General features: G+C 58.2%; 1 protein-coding gene across 1 annotated transcript; it reads left to right on the top strand.

Annotated features, from left to right (window-relative positions):
* Window positions 1-6: 6 nt before the first annotated feature.
* LOC125918291 (histone-lysine N-methyltransferase 2B-like) lies at window positions 7-18,505 on the top strand (the record flags this gene model as incomplete). The annotated part of the gene is given in 41 exon segments (XM_049624305.1): window positions 7-42; window positions 44-133; window positions 135-750; window positions 895-2,132; window positions 2,374-2,487; window positions 2,580-2,730; window positions 2,997-3,276; window positions 3,438-3,493; window positions 3,742-4,020; window positions 4,359-4,453; window positions 4,734-4,832; window positions 4,969-5,082; window positions 5,223-5,369; window positions 5,473-5,568; window positions 6,040-6,157; window positions 6,684-6,797; window positions 6,977-7,161; window positions 7,236-7,325; window positions 7,416-7,520; window positions 7,654-7,727; window positions 8,315-8,430; window positions 8,527-8,618; window positions 8,701-8,838; window positions 9,683-9,841; window positions 10,073-10,193; window positions 10,271-10,349; window positions 10,451-10,611; window positions 11,677-11,904; window positions 11,989-12,047; window positions 12,049-12,735; window positions 12,738-13,259; window positions 13,261-13,289; window positions 13,372-13,461; window positions 13,539-13,648; window positions 16,444-16,581; window positions 16,663-16,737; window positions 16,836-17,013; window positions 17,292-17,399; window positions 17,515-17,598; window positions 17,717-17,846; window positions 17,936-18,505. Coding segments are annotated over 41 exon segments (7,677 nt in total), but the record flags the coding sequence as incomplete, so codon positions are not given.
* Between the last annotated feature and the right edge of the window lie 208 nt (window positions 18,506-18,713).

Below are 18,713 nucleotides of genomic sequence, written 5' to 3' on the forward strand. Positions count from 1 at the left end.
ACCCCCATTGCGCCTCCTCGCCTAGCAGATGTTGCTCCTACCCCCCCCAAAGACTCCTGCCCGGAAACGGGGTGAGGAAGGCACAGAACGGATGGTACAGGCACTGACTGAACTTCTCCGGCGGGCCCAGGCACCCCCAGCCCCCCCGGGGCCGGACATGTGAGCCTTCCACTCCACGTCGGTCTCGGGGACGGCCCCCAGGACGGCCAGCAGGCCCCTGCAGGAAGAAGCAACAAGCAGTAGTGGTGGCAGAAGCAGCTGTGACAATCCCCAAACCCGAGCCCCCACCTCCTGTGGTTCCAGTAAAACACCGAACTGGCAGCTGGAAGTGCAAGGAGGGGCCCGGCCCAGGACCTGGGACCCCTAAGCGTGGAGGACAGGCTGGGCGAGGAGGCCGTGGAGGTAGAGGCCGAGGCCGAGGCGGGCTCCCTCTCGTCATCAAGTTTGTTTCAAAGGCCAAAAAAGTGAAGATGGGACAGTTGTCCTTGGGAGTTGAATCAGGTCAGGGTCAAGATCAACGTGAGGAGAGCTGGCAGGATGCCCCCCAAGGAAGAGCTGGATCTGGACAGGGAGAGGGCCCCTGCTGGAGGAAAGAGCAAAAGCTGGAGGAGGAGAGAGAGAAGGAGACAGAAGAGGAGAAAGGCAAGGAGAAGGAGGAAGAGAAGGTAGAGGGAGCTGGACCTGAAGAGATGATGCTAGCGGTGGAAAAGGAAGAGGCAGAGCTGCCATCCCCAGCCTCGACTCCTCCAGAGCCTCCAGCGCCTGCAGCCCCTGCAGCCCCTGCAGCCCCTCCACCCGCTCCACCCCCTCCACCCCTTCCATCCCCTCCATCTCTTCCACCTCCTCCACCCCCTCCACCCCCTCCACCCCCTCCACCCCCACCACCCCCACCACCCCCACCACCCCTTCCCCCCCTCCCTCCTCCCTCAACTTCTCCTTCGTCCCCACTTTGTCCTCCACCACCCCCAGTGTCCCCTCTCCCCCCACCATCACCTCCACCACCTCCTGCCCCAGAGGAGCAGGAAGAATCCCCTCCTCCAGTGGTTCCAGCTACATGCTCCAGGAAGAGGGGCCGGCCTCCCCTGACTCCCAGCCAGCGGGCAGAGCGAGAAGCTGCTCGGGCAGTGCCAGAAGGTACTCCTCCCACTCCAACCCCCAGCACCACCACGGGAGGCCCTCTGGAAGACAGCCCCACTGTGGCCCCCAAAAGTACCACCTTCCTGAAGAATATCCGGCAGTTTATTATGCCCGTGGTGAGTGCCCGCTCCTCCCGTGTCATCAAGACACCCCGGCGATTTATGGACGAAGACCCCCCCAAGCCCCTAAAGGTAGAAGTCTCACCTACTCTGCGGCCTCCTGTCGCCATGTCCCCACTCGCCCCCCCAGAACCGGCACCAGCTCCCTCTCCACCGCGTGCCCCAACTCCCCCCTCTACCCCAGTCCCGCTTCCTGAAAAGAGACGGTCCATTCTAAGGGAACCCACATTTCGCTGGACCTCACTGACCCGGGAACTGCCCCCTCCTCCTCCTGCTCCTCCACCGGCCCCACCCCCACTTCCTGCCCCTGTCACTCCATCCCGGAGGCCCCTGCTCCTTCGGGCGCCTCAGTTTACCCCAAGCGAAGCCCACCTGAAGATCTACGAATCGGTGCTTACTACTCCTCTTGGGGCCCCTGAAGCCCCTGAGCCAGAGCCTCCTCCCGCCGATGACTCTCCAGCTGAGCCTGAGCCACGGGCAGTGGGCCGCACCAACCACCTCAGCCTGCCTCGATTTGCCCCTGTGGTCGCCACTCCTGTCAAGGCCGAGGTGCCCCTTCCTGGGGCGCCAACTCTGAGCAATGGGCAGCAGCCTCAGCCTCAGGCTCAGCTACAGCAGCCCCTACAGGCCTTGCAAACCCAGCTGCTGCCCCAGCCATTACCACCACAGCAGCCACAATTACAGCCACAGTTACAACTGCAGCCACAGCCGCCACCACAGCAGCCGCCGCCACTGGAAAAGGCCCGTGTTGCAGGCTTGGGTTCCTTACCACTGTCTGGTGTGGAGGAGAAAATGTTCAGCCTCCTCAAGAGAGCCAAGGTGCAGCTGTTCAAGATCGATCAGCAGCAGCAGCAGAAGGTGGCGTCTTTGTTGCCGGTGAGCATGGTGCTTTGGCCAGGCTCCTGCACCCATCGTCCAGCCTTGCTTCTCTTAACTCTCCTTAACTGCCTGTCTCCTCAGTCAGCCTCCAGTATTTCAGGGAACGCTCAGAGCCAGTCCTTGCCTGTCTCTCAGCTTCCTATATTCCTTCCCTGGCCCCGTCCCTCCCCCACGCTAGTCCGCTGGTCCTATCTTTCCTCACTTTTCAGCCTCTGACCCTGTTTATTCCCCCCACCAGCCGAGCCCTGGAGGGCAGATGGAGGAAGTCGTGGGGACTGTCAAGCAACTCTCAGATAGAGGTTCTGTCAGGTCTGAAGATGAATCGATGGAAACTAAGAGAGAGAGACCGTCGGTATGGAGTGGGAGGAAGGCCCTCTGAAGAAGGCTGGTTGCAGGAGCACAAGGGGCTACTTCCACATGTATTCCTGGTTTCTCCTCCCCTAGGGCCCCGAGTCCCCCGTGCAAGGCCCCCGCATCAAACATGTCTGTCGTCATGCTGCTGTGGCCCTAGGTCAGGCCCGGGCCATGGTGCCCGAAGACGTCCCCCGCCTCAGTGCTCTTCCTCTCCGGGATCGGCAGGACATCGCCACGGAGGGTAGGGGCGGGTGTGTTGTGGGAAGATTTGACAGCTGTGTCAAGTTTGGGGGCGAGCAAATGCACCAAGAGCCTAGGAGGGTGGGCGCTGAGTTGGATGCTTGGGGCAGGTGGCAAGTGGGTTGGAGTGCTGGGTCTTAGAGCAGATTTGGGGCACCAGGGACCTGAGCACTGTGGGAAAGTGGAGACCAGAGGGCCAATTGAATGGGATCTAGGTAAAAAGCCCAGTGGCTCTGTGACTCCATTCCTTCCTCTGCGTTACGCTAGATACATCATCAGCATCTGAGACTGAGAGTGTCCCATCACGGTCTCGGCGGGGAAAGGTGGAGTCAGCAGGGCCTGGGGGAGACTCAGAGCCTGCCGGGTCTGGAGGGACCCTGGCCCAAACGCCCCGGCGCTCGCTGCCCTCCCATCATGGCAAGAAGATGCGGATGGCACGGTGTGGACACTGTCGGGGCTGCCTGCGTGTGCAGGACTGTGGGTCCTGTGTCAACTGCCTGGACAAGCCCAAGTTTGGGGGCCCCAACACCAAGAAGCAGTGCTGTGTGTGAGTAGCCTGGGCGGAGCCTCTGTTCCCACCCATGGTTGTCAGTCACCCAGGCCTCCTGCCCCGCCAGAGCAGTGGGATTGGCATCCTTGTGGAGAGCTTCCTCTCTTCCCCCAGACCACCAGTCCCCTACCCTGGTGACGTGCTGCTCCCCTCCCCAGATACCGGAAGTGTGACAAGATAGAGGCTCGGAAGATGGAACGGTTGGCTAAAAAAGGTAACAGGACTTGAGGAGTATTTCTTTATACAACCGTGTTTAGATCCGTGGTGTGGAGGAAACTATGTTTTCTTTGTTCTCTTCGCCTTATCTTTGCAGTCTCCTACCTTTGTTGTTTTTCCATCGTGTGCTTTCATATCTCTCCTGTACTCGTTCTCTTCTGTCCCACTTCTTTTTGGCTTTTGTCCATCCCAGTGTCCCATGTCCCTGGCTGAGCTCAGATCCTACTAAGTCCCCTGTTCCCACAGGCCGGACGATAGTGAAGACGCTGTTGCCCTGGGATTCCGATGAATCTCCTGAGGCCTCCCCTGGTCCTCCAGGCCCACGCCGGGGGGCGGGAGCTGGGGGGCCCCGGGAGGAGGTGGTGGCCCCCCCAGGGCCCGAGGAGCAGGACTCCCTCCTACTGCAGCGCAAGTCAGCCCGGCGCTGCGTCAAACAGCGACCCTCCTATGATATCTTCGAGGACTCGGATGACTCAGAGCCTGGGGGTCCCCCTGCTCCCCGGCGTCGGACCCCCCGAGAGAATGGTGCGAATTGCTTGTTGCTTCCCCTTTCAGTCAGTCCCGTGTCTTTTGTGTAGAAGGGGCGGGGTTTCCAGACCCGGGGCCCTACCAGTATGTTAGAGAACACAGCTGACTGCAAGGAAAGGAGGTAGTTTGGTGTGGATAGGGAGAACTGGTGCGTGAGGTTTTCAGTAGCTTATTGAGCTGGGTCATCCTAGTGGGTCTTAGTTAAAGATGGCCCTGGGGATCCAGGTAACATTAGGGGGTTGTGGAGAAAGGGGAATAGGGAAGGAAGAACCTCACCTATTTAGGGTGAGGAACCTCTAAATAGGGGAACCTCACCATTTATGTGTCCTGCCTAGAGCTACCAGTACCAGAACCTGAGGAGCAGAGCCGGCCCCGCAAACCCACTCTGCAGCCTGTGTTGCAGCTTAAGGCCCGAAGGCGCCTGGACAAGGTCAGCAAGGCCCCACACCAAGAACCCTGAGCCCCGTGGAAGGCATGGCTCCTGCCCTTCGGGAGCTTCCTAGCAAGTCAGGGTAACGGACTCACCTGAGTGCCGTGTTTTCCACACCAGAGGACAGGCCCTGAGGGGTAAGGCAGGCCTGTCCTTCTGGAAAGCAAAGTAGGATCTGGGCAAGAGACAAGGCTGGGCAGACTGGGGGAAATGGCAGTGTGGAGGGAAGTCTGCAGAGGGTGAGCCTTGGCGGCCTTCCGATCACCACCTCCCTTTCTAGGACGCTCTGGCCCCTGGCCCCTTTACTTCTTTTCCCAATGGTTGGACTGGAAAACAGAAGTCCCCTGACGGAGTGCACCGGGTCCGTGTGGATTTTAAGGTATGGCATTGAGGAAGAGGGTCTCAGGGACCGTGTTTGGAAGAAACTTGATCGTATATGAGAAACCAGGGCTTTAAGGAAGAATTTGGCTTGTGTTCCTGGCTGCTCTCTGACCTGTGTCCTCTCTTCCCCTCAGGAGGATTGTGACCTGGAGAACGTGTGGCTGATGGGCGGCCTCAGTGTGCTCACCTCTGTGCCAGGGGGGCCGCCAATGGTGTGCTTGCTGTGTGCCAGTAAAGGCCTGCATGAGGTTGGATCCCCGCCTTTTTCCACAGCCCCTCAGGTCTCCATTGGCCCTCCTTGCCTGAGTTCTTGGGCCCTCTCAGCAGGGTCTCATCCCTGGCCTCTTGGCCTCACACTGTGCCCATTGTTCACTCTCCCCACCCCCAGCTGGTGTTCTGCCAAGTCTGCTGTGACCCTTTCCATCCATTCTGTCTGGAGGAGGCCGAACGGCCCCTGCCCCAACATCATGACACCTGGTGCTGCCGCCGCTGCAAGTTTTGCCACGTCTGTGGGCGCAAAGGCCGGGGATCCAAGGTTTGGGCACGGGAGCCGTGCGAGTGGGTGGAGGCGTGGAGGAGAGGGATGTTCTTGTGTCAGTAGGTTCTGCCATTGTTGTCTTTCTCGAACTTCCCAACAGCACCTCCTGGAGTGTGAGCGCTGCCGCCATGCTTATCATCCAGCCTGCCTGGGGCCCAGCTACCCAACCCGGGCCACACGCAAACGGCGCCACTGGGTGAGAGACGAGGCCCACGCCCCTTGCTTTGGAGCTCTAATTAAGGCTGCTACCACCCCCAGACTTACTCTAGGCCAGGGCTTCCATGAGGAGGGAAAGGTCAGAGGTCCTTGTGAGAGTTTATCTGATAAACAGCATTTTCTCTTCTGAAATTTCGCATAAACGAGACTTACGTGCAGAACTTACACAGGATGATTGCAGGGGCTCATGGATTCCAAGGTCCTGGGCTCAGAATCCCCTGCTCCTGCCTGATCTCCACTCCTCCCTGTCTCCCTGTGCCAGTCTCCCCCACTTCATTCCTCTCCCTCCTTCCTCCTTGCTTCTCTTGCTCACTTTTTTTCCTCTTACCTGTCCTTTCTCATTTGTCTCCTGCCTGCCATCCAGTCTTCTTTGCCCATCTCCTCCCACTGTACCCCCCAACACTGCTCCAGGCTGCTCCCCCTAATGTCACCCTGCCCCCCCTGCCCCCAGATCTGCTCAGCCTGCGTACGCTGTAAGAGCTGTGGGGCGACTCCAGGGAAGAACTGGGACGTCGAGTGGTCTGGAGATTACAGCCTCTGCCCCAGGTGCACCCAGCTCTATGAGAAAGGTGGGGACCTGTCAGGGGCCCTGGGCCCTGGGGGACACCGGGCAGTGGGCCAGGCTCCTAGACAGGCAGGACAGATGTGTTTTTCTAGTGGCTTTGTATCCTCCTCTAGCCGCGGAACCTTTCCTTCCATTCATGGTACTTTCCCACGGAAGCCTAGCCAGTACCTCAGATAGAAGGACATACTTTCTCTGAGGGCAGTGGGAGTGGAGGGCCTAGATCCCATTGTTGTGGTGGTCCCTGACATGTCCCCTGGATCCTCAGGACTCCACTGAGCACTTTGAAAACCCAGGCTTTCCCCATTTGCTCAGGCAGCATATTTAGCAAGGTTCTTTGTGAGGCATTGGGGTCACAGGGTTAAAAGAGGCTTTATCCTCAGCCAACGATTTGAGAATAGTAGGGACCCAAGATGAAACATAGCAGAGGCAGCCCTCACGGCAGCCAAGAGGTGGTGGCCCCAGAGAGACCTCCAGGGGACAGGTAGTGGCCCCAGCTCCTCTGACTTGCCCTTTTCTTCCCTCTTCTGCAGGAAATTTCTGCCCAATCTGCACACGCTGCTACGAAGACAACGACTACGAGAGCAAGATGATGCAGTGTGCACAGTGTGACCACTGGGTGCACGCCAAGTGCGAGGGACTCTCGGGTGAGCAGCAGAGTGTCTGGGCTGCTGCCTCAGCCCTGAGGGGGTCCCTGTCCTACCCACAGCACAGGCCCTTATGGGACAGGTGGGCTTAATATCCTTGGCAACCTCTAGGGGCTGCTGAGAGCCAACTCTCACGTCCTCCCAAACCATTCTCTCCTATCCTACTTTGGCTGTTTTAGATGAAGATTATGAGATCCTTTCTGGGCTGCCAGACTCCGTGCTATATACCTGCGGACCGTGTGCGGGGGCCACGCACCCCCGCTGGCGAGAGGCCCTGAGTGGGGCCCTGCAGGGGGGCCTACGCCAGGTGCTCCAGGGCCTACTGAGCTCCAAGGTGGCGGGCCCATTGCTGCTGTGCACTCAGGTCTGGGGGCTCGGGAGGTAGGGGGGGGTGGGGCCAGGCCCAGCACCAGCCCTGCTGACTTCCTGTCTCTGCAGTGTGGGCAGGCTGGAAAGCAGCTGCACCCGGGGCCCTGTGATCTGCAAGCCGTGAGTCGGCGGTTCGAGGAAGGCCACTACAAGTCCGTGGTGAGTGGGACACAGAGGAACAGGTGGGTGTCAGGAGGAGGGGGGTTGGGGGCGGGGTGGGGGCTCTGATCCTGACAAGCTCCCTTACAGCACAGCTTTATGGAGGACATGGTGGGCATCCTGATGAAGCACTCAGAAGAAGGAGAAACCCCAGAGCGCCGGGCTGGAGGCCAGATGAAGGGGCTCCTACTGAAGGTGAGAACTTTGGGGAAAGCCTATAGGGTGGCTTGAATGGAAGTGGGGAAGAGAGAGTGGGTACTGCAGACCCTGCCCCCACCAACTTGCCTGGGGAAGCCAGTTCTTCTCATTTTGTTAACCCACTCCCCAGCTGCTAGAGTCTGCGTTCGGCTGGTTCGACGCCCATGACCCCAAGTACTGGCGACGGAGTACCCGGCTGCCGAAGTGAGCAAGGCTGGGTAGCAGGAGGGGATCTAGGGGATGAGGGCAAAAGCAAGGGCACATGGGAATCCAGGGTCAACCTGGGCTGAGAATGGACGAGGAATAGAGTTAGCATCTAGAGGGTGGTGGAGCCAGGAGGAGCGTCCTTGGGGATTCTAGGTCAGCAAAAACTCAGATTGTGCAGTTAGCCCGCTCTGTTTCTACTTTGTGCAAGGTAGTGTTGGGGACAGCAATGAGTTAGCCATGTTTGGGGGGTGGGAGTTGAGGTTGAACAGACATTAATGCCTGATAAGCCAGATGGTCAGGGTGGTGATGGGAAAGTCCAAGGGGATATGAGAGCCCAGAGAAGGTTCCTAGGGCCTAAGACTCTCCAGAAGAGATGACAGCTGAGATGTGGAAAAAGAGTTATTACAGACATGAGGAACAGCATTTCACGTGTCACAAGTGGCATGGGGGGGCCCCGGCTCATTTGGGAGACTGGGAGAAATGCCACATGGAGAGAGGACCAAGTATGTCATGGCATGTTTAGGCTAAGATTTGGGTGGCCACCCATGTTAGACGTGTCAGATGCTGACCCTGCCTGTCCACAGCGGAGTTCTTCCCAATGCCGTGTTACCTCCATCCTTGGACCATGTCTACGCTCAGTGGAGGCAGCAGGAACCAGAGACCCCAGAATCAGGGCAGCCTCCAGGGGACCCCTCGGCAGGTACTGGCAAATGGGGGCTGGAAGCCAGGGCCCCTGAGTTGGTGGAACAAACTCTAGGTCCTGATTCTGGAACTTCCCTTTCCACACCCCTTCCAGCTTTTCAGGGCAAGGATCCAGCTGCTTTCTCACACCTGGAGGACCCCCGTCAGTGTGCGCTCTGCCTCAAATATGGGGATGCAGACTCTAAGGTGAGGGCTACCATGTGAAGTCCCGGGTTTTGGGGCTTAGTCCCTGGGGCCTCCCCTCACACCATTTCTCCTCTGCCCCCAGGAGGCGGGACGGCTTCTATACATTGGGCAGAATGAGTGGACACATGTCAACTGTGCCATTTGGTCAGCTGAAGTGTTTGAGGAAAATGATGGCTCCCTCAAAAACGTGCATGCTGCTGTAGCTCGAGGGAGGCAGATGGTGAGAGCCCGGGCCTAGAGAGGTGGGCAGCCCTGGGGTCTCAGGTAGGGCCCCCTGCAGGGGAGACAGCTCCTGTTTCACAGTCTTTACCCCAACGTGTCCTTTCACCGCTGGTCCTGGGTATCATTTTTTGGTTGTCCCAGGACTCTGGTGCTGCAATGATAGCGGCTACCCCCCCACCCCCATTTGAGCTTGAAGTCTGGGAGATTAAAAGTTGGAAGATCTTTTGTTGATTCAACCTGTTCTGGATGCTTTCTATGCAGTGTGGCACTTAGCTCTTACTGTGTCCCTATGAGATGAGGTATGGACTGGGCTAGAACCTCTCCTCACCAGTGTGGGACCTGGGTTAGGTGCCGTAGGATGCCTCAGGATTAGGAAGTGAAGCACGGGGGAGATCTACTTGGTGGGAGGTCAGTGAAGATTAAATGAAATGATACAGGTTTCACATTAAAATGGTGTGAGAGGGACATCTGGCTCAGTCAGAAGAGCACGCAACTCCTGATCTCGGGGTCTTGAGTTTGAGCCCCACGTTGGGTGTAGAGATTACTTAAATAAATATTTAAGAAATTATGTGAGAAAGATGGTAAATGCTGCTAAGTAAGCGTTAGCTGTCGTTATCTTTCTCTCTACTGCAACACTCTGCTTCAGAAAATTTGAAGTAGGTTTGATACGCACCTGGCATTGGATGCATCTAGGGAAGAGGTTATGTTTGGTGAATGCCTTTGCTATGCGAGGTGCTGGGCTAGACTGGGGCCCAAGCAGAGTCTCACAGACAGTGATGCTGAGCATCAGACCCTGGTCTCGGTCACTGGCTTCTCCCGTCAGCAGCCCCTTCCACCCGCAGCGCTGTGAGCTCTGCCTGAAGCCTGGAGCCACGGTGGGCTGCTGCCTTTCCTCCTGCCTCAGCAACTTCCACTTCATGTGCGCCCGGGCCAGCTACTGCATCTTCCAGGACGACAAGAAAGTTTTCTGTCAGAAACACACAGACCTGCTGGATGGCAAGGTGAGTCAGGACCGTGGGGGAGACAGCTCCACACTGCTCTCTCTTTTTCCACTCATTGGCCCCTTTAGCCCCTCAGCCCTTCCCAGCTACCTCTTGGTGTCTCCCTTGTTTTCCTCAGTCCTTGAGCCAGGCACCCAACTGTCCAGTCCTTGCGTCCAGAGCCTTCCCTCACAGCCCCCCCCCCCCCCCCCCCCATCAATCCAGCAACCCCATTTGCCACCCACCTCCCAGGAGATTGTGACCCCCGATGGGTTTGATGTTCTCCGCCGAGTCTATGTGGACTTTGAGGGCATCAACTTCAAGCGAAAGTTCTTGACGGGGCTCGAACCTGATGCCATCAATGTGCTCATTGGTAAGCCTCTTGCTCTGTACCCTGGTCTTCCTGACCCTGCCTGGCCCCACCCTTCTGATCACTTCTTTGCACTATAGGTTCCATCCGAATTGACTCCTTGGGTACCCTGTCTGATCTCTCGGACTGCGAGGGACGGCTCTTCCCCATTGGCTACCAGTGAGCAGCCCAGGGGGCCTGGGTGGGGTTGAAGGACTCCAGGACTGGATCCCACTTCCCAAGTTGTCCTGACTCTCTTGACCCACACACCCACCTGACAGGTGCTCCCGTCTGTACTGGAGCACAGTGGATGCTCGGCGGCGCTGCTGGTATCGGTGTCGTATTCTGGAGTATCGTCCGTGGGGTCCAAGGGAAGAGCCAGTTCACCTGGAGGCAGCAGAGGAGAACCAGACCATTGTGCACAGCCCCACCCCTTCCTCAGGTATGGGTGTTGGAACTCCCTCATTTCCTTCCCTGAATGCTGCCCTCAAACGGTTTCCCACTACCCGGTTCCCCTCTCCCCTAAAGATACTCTAGGTTTTTTGTCGTTCTTCCGATTGTCATGATGTCAGTAACTGATAGCATTATGTGCTAGGGACCGTGCTCAGCATTTTGCAGGAAGTGAGGGAAGAGCACCATGCTACCTACTTGTGGGGGGTGGCAGCTTCTGGCCAAACAGATAATGTTTATGGCCACCTGACTTGGGGTTATGTGCTCCCGTGGTGCTCCTCACAGCCTTACAAGGAAGGTGCAAGCTCTGCCAAACTGCAGCTTAAAAAGGGCGGTTGCTCTCTACATAACACAGTGGTGGAATCAGGATTCAAACCGAATTGGTCCCCTCATAGCTGTACCAGTGCTGAGGGATGTAGCCAAGCGCTGGATGGCACACCTCAAAGATTGGGCTTGGAGATCAGTAAAAGGAGAGGTTGTGAGCTGAAAGGGAGAAGGAAGAGATTCGGATTATGTTTGCGGAAAAGGAGTTTGTGCCAGGTTCCAATATGAAGTGGAGAGGGGAGGAGGGTGCAGCCACCCTGGCTGGAAGCAGGGGAGTGTTGGAGGCGGCAGCAGAGATTTGTTCTCACAGATTGGGTGGAGCCAGGTAATGGGGAGCCCCAAGCGCCAGCATGAGGCGGGTGTGTTTGATGTGGCAGGGATGCACAGTGCAGGTGAGAAAGTGGTAGGACTGGCCCTGCTGGAGAGTGCGCAGTGCCCCTTGTGGAATGTGGGGCCTGAGTCAGAGAACAGTAGGCAGCCAGGAATGGGGGAGATGGCAGAGATGGGTGAGGAGGAGTTACAGAGGGACCCTGACCCAGGTGTGTGTGGACATTTTAAAGAAACCACAGAGGGGTGTGGAACCTGGGTGATGACTGGGAACCAGTGCACATTGTGACCAGACCATTGGGTGGGGGTGGAGAAGCCTTGGTGGGCTCAAAAGAAGGGAGGGTGTGTGAGGAGAGGCTTTGACAGGGTCCTTGTCGTTCCTGATGCCATTCTCCTGCCTCTTCAGAACCCCCGGATCATGTGGACCCCCCGCCAGATACAGATGCCCTTATCCCTGGAGCTCCTGAGCACCACTCACCTGTTCAGAACCTGGACCCCCCACTTCGGCCAGATCTCAGCATTGCCCCTCCTCCAGCCCCCCGTTCCTTCTCAGGGGCTCGAATCAAAGTGCCCAACTACTCACCATCCCGGAGGCCCTTGGGGGGTGTCTCCTTTGGACCCCTGCCCTCCCCTGGTGAGTACCTGGGACTGTTGGGGAGAGGGGGGTGGGTGGGTGAGGCAGGAGCTTGTGGCTGACACTGACCCTTCCCCCCAACAGGAAGTCCATCTTCTCTGACCCACCACATCCCTACGGTGGGAGACCTGGACTTTCCAGCTCCCCCCCAGACGCTCCCGTCGTCCCAGCCCCCTGACCCCAAGGCTGCCACCGTCGCGGCGGGCCTCTCCCCCTCTCAGAACCTCCCCACAGCTCAGGGTGCCCCCTCCTACCTCAGTCGTTAGAGCCCTCACACCTACCTCAGGGGAGCTGGCTCCCCCTGGCCCAGCCCCATCTCCTCCACCACCCCCTGAAGACCTGGGCCCAGACTTTGAGGACATGGAGGTGGTGTCAGGACTGAGTGCTGCTGACCTGGACTTTGCGGCCAGCCTGCTGGGGACTGAGCCCTTCCAGGAAGAGATTGTGGCCGCAGGGGCGGTGGGGAGCAGCCACGGGGGTCCAGGGGACAGCTCAGAGGAGGAGGCTAGCCCTACCCCCCGCTATGTCCACTTCCCTGTGACTGTGGTGTCCGGCCCTGCCCTGGCCCCTGGTGCCCTCCCTGGAACCCCCCGCATCGAACAGCTGGACGGAGTGGATGACGGCACAGACAGCGAAGCAGAGGCAGTCCAGCAGCCTCGGGGCCAGGGGACTCCTCCTTCGGGGCCAGGAGTGGGCCGGGCTGGGGTCATCGGGGCTGCAGGGGACAGAACCCGACCTCCTGAGGACTTGCCGTCAGAAATTGTGGATTTTGTGTTGAAGAACCTAGGAGGGCCTGGAGAGGGAGGTGCTGGACCCAGAGAGGAACCCCTCCCCCCCCAGCACCTCCCCTGGCCAATGGCAGCCAGCCTTCCCAGGGCCTACCCCCTAGCCCAGCTGACCCCACTCGGACGTTTGCCTGGCTCCCTGGGGCCCCAGGGGTCCGGGTATTGAGCCTGGGCCCTGCCCCTGAGCCCCCCAAACCCGCCACATCCAAAATCATCCTTGTCAACAAGTTGGGGCAAGTCTTTGTGAAGATGGCTGGGGAGGGTGAACCCGTCTCACCCCCAGTGAAGCAGCCACCTCTGCCCCCTCCCCTCCCCCCTACAGCCCCTGCTTCCTGGACTCTGCCCCCAGGACCGCTGCTGGGTGTGTTGCCAGTGGTAGGGGTGGTCCGCCCCGCCCCACCCCCACCCCCTCCTCCACTGACCCTGGTGTTGAGCAGTGGACCCCCCAGCCCACCCCATCAGGCCATCCGCGTCAAGAGGGTGTCCACCTTCTCTGGCCGTTCCCCACCAGCGCCTCCCCCAAACAAGACTCCCCGGCTGGAGGAAGATGGAGAGTCCTTGGAGGATGCCCCCCCAGGGTCCAGGGCTTAGTGGCAGCGGGTGAGTGAGTGTGCTGAGTCTGGAGGAGGGTGAGAGGTGGGCAGGGGAAAGCAGCTCAGCCTTCTCGGGGTTCCTCCCCCAGGTTTAGCCGAGTAAGGATGAAAACGCCCACAGTGCGTGGAGTTCTTGACTTGGATGAGCCTGGGGAGCCCACGGGGGAGGAAAGCCCAAGGTGAGTAGCCAGTCCCCTTTCCCTGGAGGCTCTAGGACCTCTGTTCCTTCCTTTTTCTGACAGGTCTCTCCTTACAGGCCCCTCCAGGACCGGTCCCCTCTGCTGTCACTCCCGGAAGGTGGTCCTCCTCGGGCCCCTGATGGTCCCCCCGACCTGCTGCTTGAGTCCCAGTGGCACCACTACTCAGGTAGGAACCGGCCTGTCGCTCTGCTTCCCTGCCTTGTGCTTGCCTTAGCTGGGTGATGGTCAGTTCAGAATCAGGCCACTTCCGAAAACACACGTCGCACATCCACCTGGCTATGAGCCCGAGACTAGGTGTGAAGAGTTCTAGAGACACTCTCAGGGAGAGTGTGACCCGTGGCAGAAACAGTCGTGGAGAGGAAGTTTCAGCTCCATGTAAGAGGCCCTTCGAAAGTACCCGTGCAGCATGCCCAGGAGCCCGGGGGTCAGCTTCAGAACGTAATCTGCCAAGGTCAGAGGGTTAGGTTCCTAGTAAAGCTGAGCAGCTGGGGGGGGCTGTCAGAAGGGGATGGGATTCAGAGCCATGCAGCTAGATAAGAGCACCTGGGTGCCAGTGAGGCTAGAGCTCACCTAGGACCCGGAGGGGCAGGAACAGTAGGAAGGAGATCACAGGAGAGTGGTGTCGCAGAGGCCCTGGGAAGGGAATAGTCGCTAGTCCTAACTGCCTCAGGGAACACCAGGCATGTGGGGTTTAGGATTGGTGTACCGACTGGGAAGGATGCTGTATCAGGGTCCAGAATTGAAGACTGTGGTTGATGAGGAAGCCAAAACAAGACTTAGGCATCTTGCCAGCAAGGTTGCGTAAGGGTCCGAGGGGAAGGCAGCAACTTAGAGGGGTTTGTGTGAGGGCTGAGACAGCAGAGCCACGGAGGAGGGGGAAGGGGGCTTGTGGATGGAAGCGGAGGTGGGAGGAGGCATGGTGGTTGGGTTTGAATAGGAGACCGCTGCGTTGGGGGAAAGGTGAGGTTAGCGCACTGGCAGAGACATCAGGACACAGGATGGGGGCACACAGAGTGGATTGGGCTGCCAACCTCAGCGAAGCTAGGAGGGCGGTGCTGTGTTGGTTACAGAGGACCGCGGCAGAGGGGTAGGCTACAGCCAAGCAAGCTGGCAACTGAGCAGCCTGAGGCCCGGAATTTCTCCTGGCCCGAGTCCTGTCCACACGTGTGGATTCTCTCGTTCCGTAGTGCTGAGTTACTGAGCGTGGAAGCGGAGCGAGGTAGACAGAGACCGCTTAACTGAAAGACCGCCTATGGGGGTCAGAGGTGGTGCGAAGTTACGGCAGTGACCATGACGGACAGGTCCCCACCCTTAGGGACCACGCCAGATTTTGGTAGAGGAAACAGACACGTACATTAGCAAGTGTACCGCAGCTGAGAACGAGCACCGTGAGAAAGAAGGCAATGAGAGCGCCTGGCCGAGGCCCCTGTAGTCAGCCTGTCGGGTTCAGGGAACAATGGAGGTGAGGATGGGGCAAGGGCAAAGAGGAGGTAGAAACTGTCAGAGGTGGATGCAGGGGCACTGAGGCCTGGAGAGGATGCGGGTCGCACAGCAGATGAGGTTTAGAGGCATGCCTAGGGCTGGGAGGGCACGCAGTCAGGTCGGCGCAGAGAAGTGGTGTGGGGAGAAAGTGCGGCCACAGTGGGTCCTGCCTCTCTCCTAAAGTGTACTCCACTCAAACGTAGGTTCCCCCCACGCCCGCCCCCCAGCCATGACAGTCCTCAGTCCACACCCTGCTTAAGCAAGCAGCAGCATTTGCGCTGATTTCCCTCCTTGCAGCACTTCCTTCTCTGGCTTCCAGAACTCCACCCCTCTCCTCACCAATCTAGTTATACCTCGTCATTGCCCCAGCCCGTCACTTTGGCATGTCCCAGGGCCCTGGCTTTGACTTCTCTATCTGTACTCTCAGATGTTCTCAGCTACTGCATGGCTCTGGATCCCATCTCTAATTCCGACAGCCCCCAGATTGGTTGCTGGGCTCCTAGGTCCTGCCACCTGTTTGCCGTCTCCCCCAGCAGGTTGCAAGGGCAGGTTCTCTAAGGGGAATTTCAGACTCAGCATGTCCCAGACTGAGCTCTTGACCTTCACCCCAAACTTGTTCCTCCCTCTCCCTCATCATCTCAGTCATTGGCAGTTTTATCCTTCTGGGTGTTCAGGTCCCAAACCTGAGCTGTCCTTGACGTTCCACTGTCTCTCGTATCCACATCTCCTATAGCAACAACTTCTGTCTTCTGTGTTTTCCAAATCTTTGGCCCCTGAGAGATCCCTTAAATAGCTCATAAGATACACGTACTTGACTCTGTGGTTAGGGGCCTATATAATAATAAATTTGCAGTATTTATACAGATATGCTGTGTATATAAAAATACATGTGTATAATGCACCTCTCTGGTATTTTAAATTCTCTGTGAGAGAAAGAATGAGGGGTGTAGATGGGCATTTTTGTAAACTGGGTTTGAATGAACCAGAAGTGTGTCCTGCAGAGCCAGGGCACTCCAGGCCTCTGTGTAAATGCTCATCTAGCCAAGAACTCCTGTAGAAAAGGGACCGCAGGCCCTGTAGGAAAAAAAAAAAAATGTCCAGGGGCGCCTGGGCGGATCAGTCAGTTAAGTGCCTGACTTTGGCTTGGGTCATGATCTCACGGTTTGTGAGTTCCAACCCCGCATCAGGCTCTCTGCTGTCAGCATAGACCCACTTCGGATCCTCTGTCTCCCTCTCTGTCTGTCCCTCCCCTGCTTGTGCTCGTTCTCTCTCTTCTCTCTCCAAAATAAGTAAGTAAACATTAAAAAGAATAATAATGTCCATCCTGTAGGGTTCACTGGGTAATTAGAGCAGGAAGAGAGCCACCGACCAAGTATCTGTGCTTGTGCAGGGAGAGGAAGGGAGGGTGGTGGGGAACCGGGGACTCTGGAGTCCAGGAGTGGTGACCCTCACCTACTGTGACCTGCTGCTTGGGATCAGGTGAGGCTTCGAGCTCCGAGGAAGAGCCTCCATCCCCAGAGGACAAAGAGAACCAGGCCCCCAAACGGGCTGGCCCACATCTACGCTTTGAGATCAGCAGTGAGGATGGGTTCAGCGTGGAGGCAGAGAGCTTGGAGGGTGAGTCGGGAGTAGTGGTGACGGAGGGCAGGTGTCTGGTGGAGCACCGTCCTGACTGCTCTGGCCCTGCTCCCTCCTCAGGGGCGTGGAGAACTCTGATTGAGAAGGTGCAAGAGGCCCGAGGGCACGCCCGCCTCCGACATCTCTCCTTCAGTGGTAAGTGGGGAGAGTCCACAGGGATGCTGAGAGGACTCCCAGAGGACAAGGTGGGCCTCTGCCATGACCTGTGTGTCCTCACCTTTGACTCTCCCCAGGAATGAGCGGGGCAAGGCTCCTGGGCATCCACCACGACGCTGTCATCTTCCTGGCAGAGCAGCTTCCCGGGGCCCAGCGCTGCCAGCACTATAAGTTCCGCTACCACCAGCAGGGAGAGGGCCAGGAGGAACCACCCCTGAATCCCCACGGGGCAGCCCGTGCCGAGGTCTATCTCCGGTGAGAGGTCTGGGGAGCCCTATGGGAGTTCTCAAGCATGGGAATGAAGTCTGTAGAGATTGGAAACTGAGGCCTGGGAGAAGATGCCAGGCCACTCCAGGAATTATTCCTAAAGTTCACATCGGAAGAACGAACCCCCTCCATTCCCCTTTTCTCTGTCTCCAGTGGTAGCGGTATTTCTTTTGTCAGCGGCAGGCCCAAGCCAATGGGTAGGTAGGTGGCATCTTTTTGAAGGAATGGCTGTGATCCTCCCTTCTTTCCTCCTCTCTCTGCTGCAGGAAGTGTACCTTTGACATGTTCAACTTCCTGGCCTCCCAGCACCGGGTGCTCCCTGAGGGAGCCACCTGTGACGAGGAAGAGGATGAGGTGCAGCTCAGGTCAACCAGGTATGGAGGGCAGGCCAGGGTGCTGGGGGTGTTCTGGAAGGGTCCTAAAGAGGGTGACCAGGGGCAAGAGAGGTCATTCCTGGGTACCAGCCTGTGACACTGCTGACCCCACCAGACGTGCCACCAGCCTGGAGCTGCCCATGGCCATGCGCTTTCGCCACCTCAAGAAGACATCCAAAGAGGCTGTGGGTGTCTACAGGTTAGTGGGGTTGGGGGGAGGATGCCCCTTGGGTGGATGGACAGGTGCCCTGGTGTGGGGCTGCCTTGGTTCTGTCCCCCTGCCCCCTGAGCTCCCCCTTGCCTATCCTACCCCACAGATCTGCCATCCATGGGCGGGGCCTGTTCTGTAAGCGCAACATCGATGCCGGCGAGATGGTCATTGAGTATTCCGGTATCGTCATTCGCTCTGTGCTGACTGACAAGCGGGAGAAGTTCTACGACGGGAAGGTGGGCCCCCCAGGCCGTGGGGACGAGGGGATAGAGTGGGGCTGATCCGTGGGAACGGAGCACCTGACTGCCCTATCCTATCCCCGTAGGGTATCGGGTGCTACATGTTCCGCATGGATGACTTTGATGTGGTGGATGCCACAATGCACGGCAACGCTGCCCGCTTCATCAACCACTCGTGTGAGCCCAACTGCTTCTCTCGGGTCATCCACGTGGAGGGCCAGAAGCACATCGTCATCTTCGCCCTGCGCCGCATCCTGCGTGGTGAGGAGCTCACCTACGACTACAAGTTCCCCATTGAGGATGCCAGCAACAAGCTGCCCTGCAACTGTGGCGCCAAGCGCTGCCGTCGGTTCCTGAACTGAAGCCGTGGCTGCCCACCACACCCCCTGCTGCCATCTTGCCCCTCGTCTGGGGGCTCCCTCGTCCCTCCCAGAGCATCTCACCCCCACCCTCCTGTTCGGGGTGGATGTGGGCATGCAGGTGGCAAAGGCCCTGCCTCCACCCCACCCAGCAATCGCCCCCTTCCCGCCCTGGGGGCCCAGGATGTAGATACTGTACAAAGGTTTCTAAATCCCTTCTTTTCTATGCACTTTTTTATTTAAGAGGGTGGGATCCCAGGTGGGAACCTCCCGTAATAAAGTCTGTCAATGTTTGGAGAGGTGGTGTTCCCGTTCGTGTGGTGCTGGGGGCACGGAGGAGCTCCCGTTTCGCCATGCCTTAGCCCGGGAAGCCCGTCAGCCTCCATAGAAGGGTGAGGCTATCACTCAGAATTACAAGTAAATTGTGAGGGTCTGTTAAGGCTTCGGAGCAACAAATGTTCAACATATTCCCAGTTAGAATCCGGCTGGGCCCCTGTGAATGAGC

This window comes from Panthera uncia, unplaced genomic scaffold, assembly GCF_023721935.1.
Source record: "Panthera uncia isolate 11264 unplaced genomic scaffold, Puncia_PCG_1.0 HiC_scaffold_647, whole genome shotgun sequence".
Lineage (NCBI taxonomy): Eukaryota > Metazoa > Chordata > Mammalia > Carnivora > Felidae > Panthera > Panthera uncia.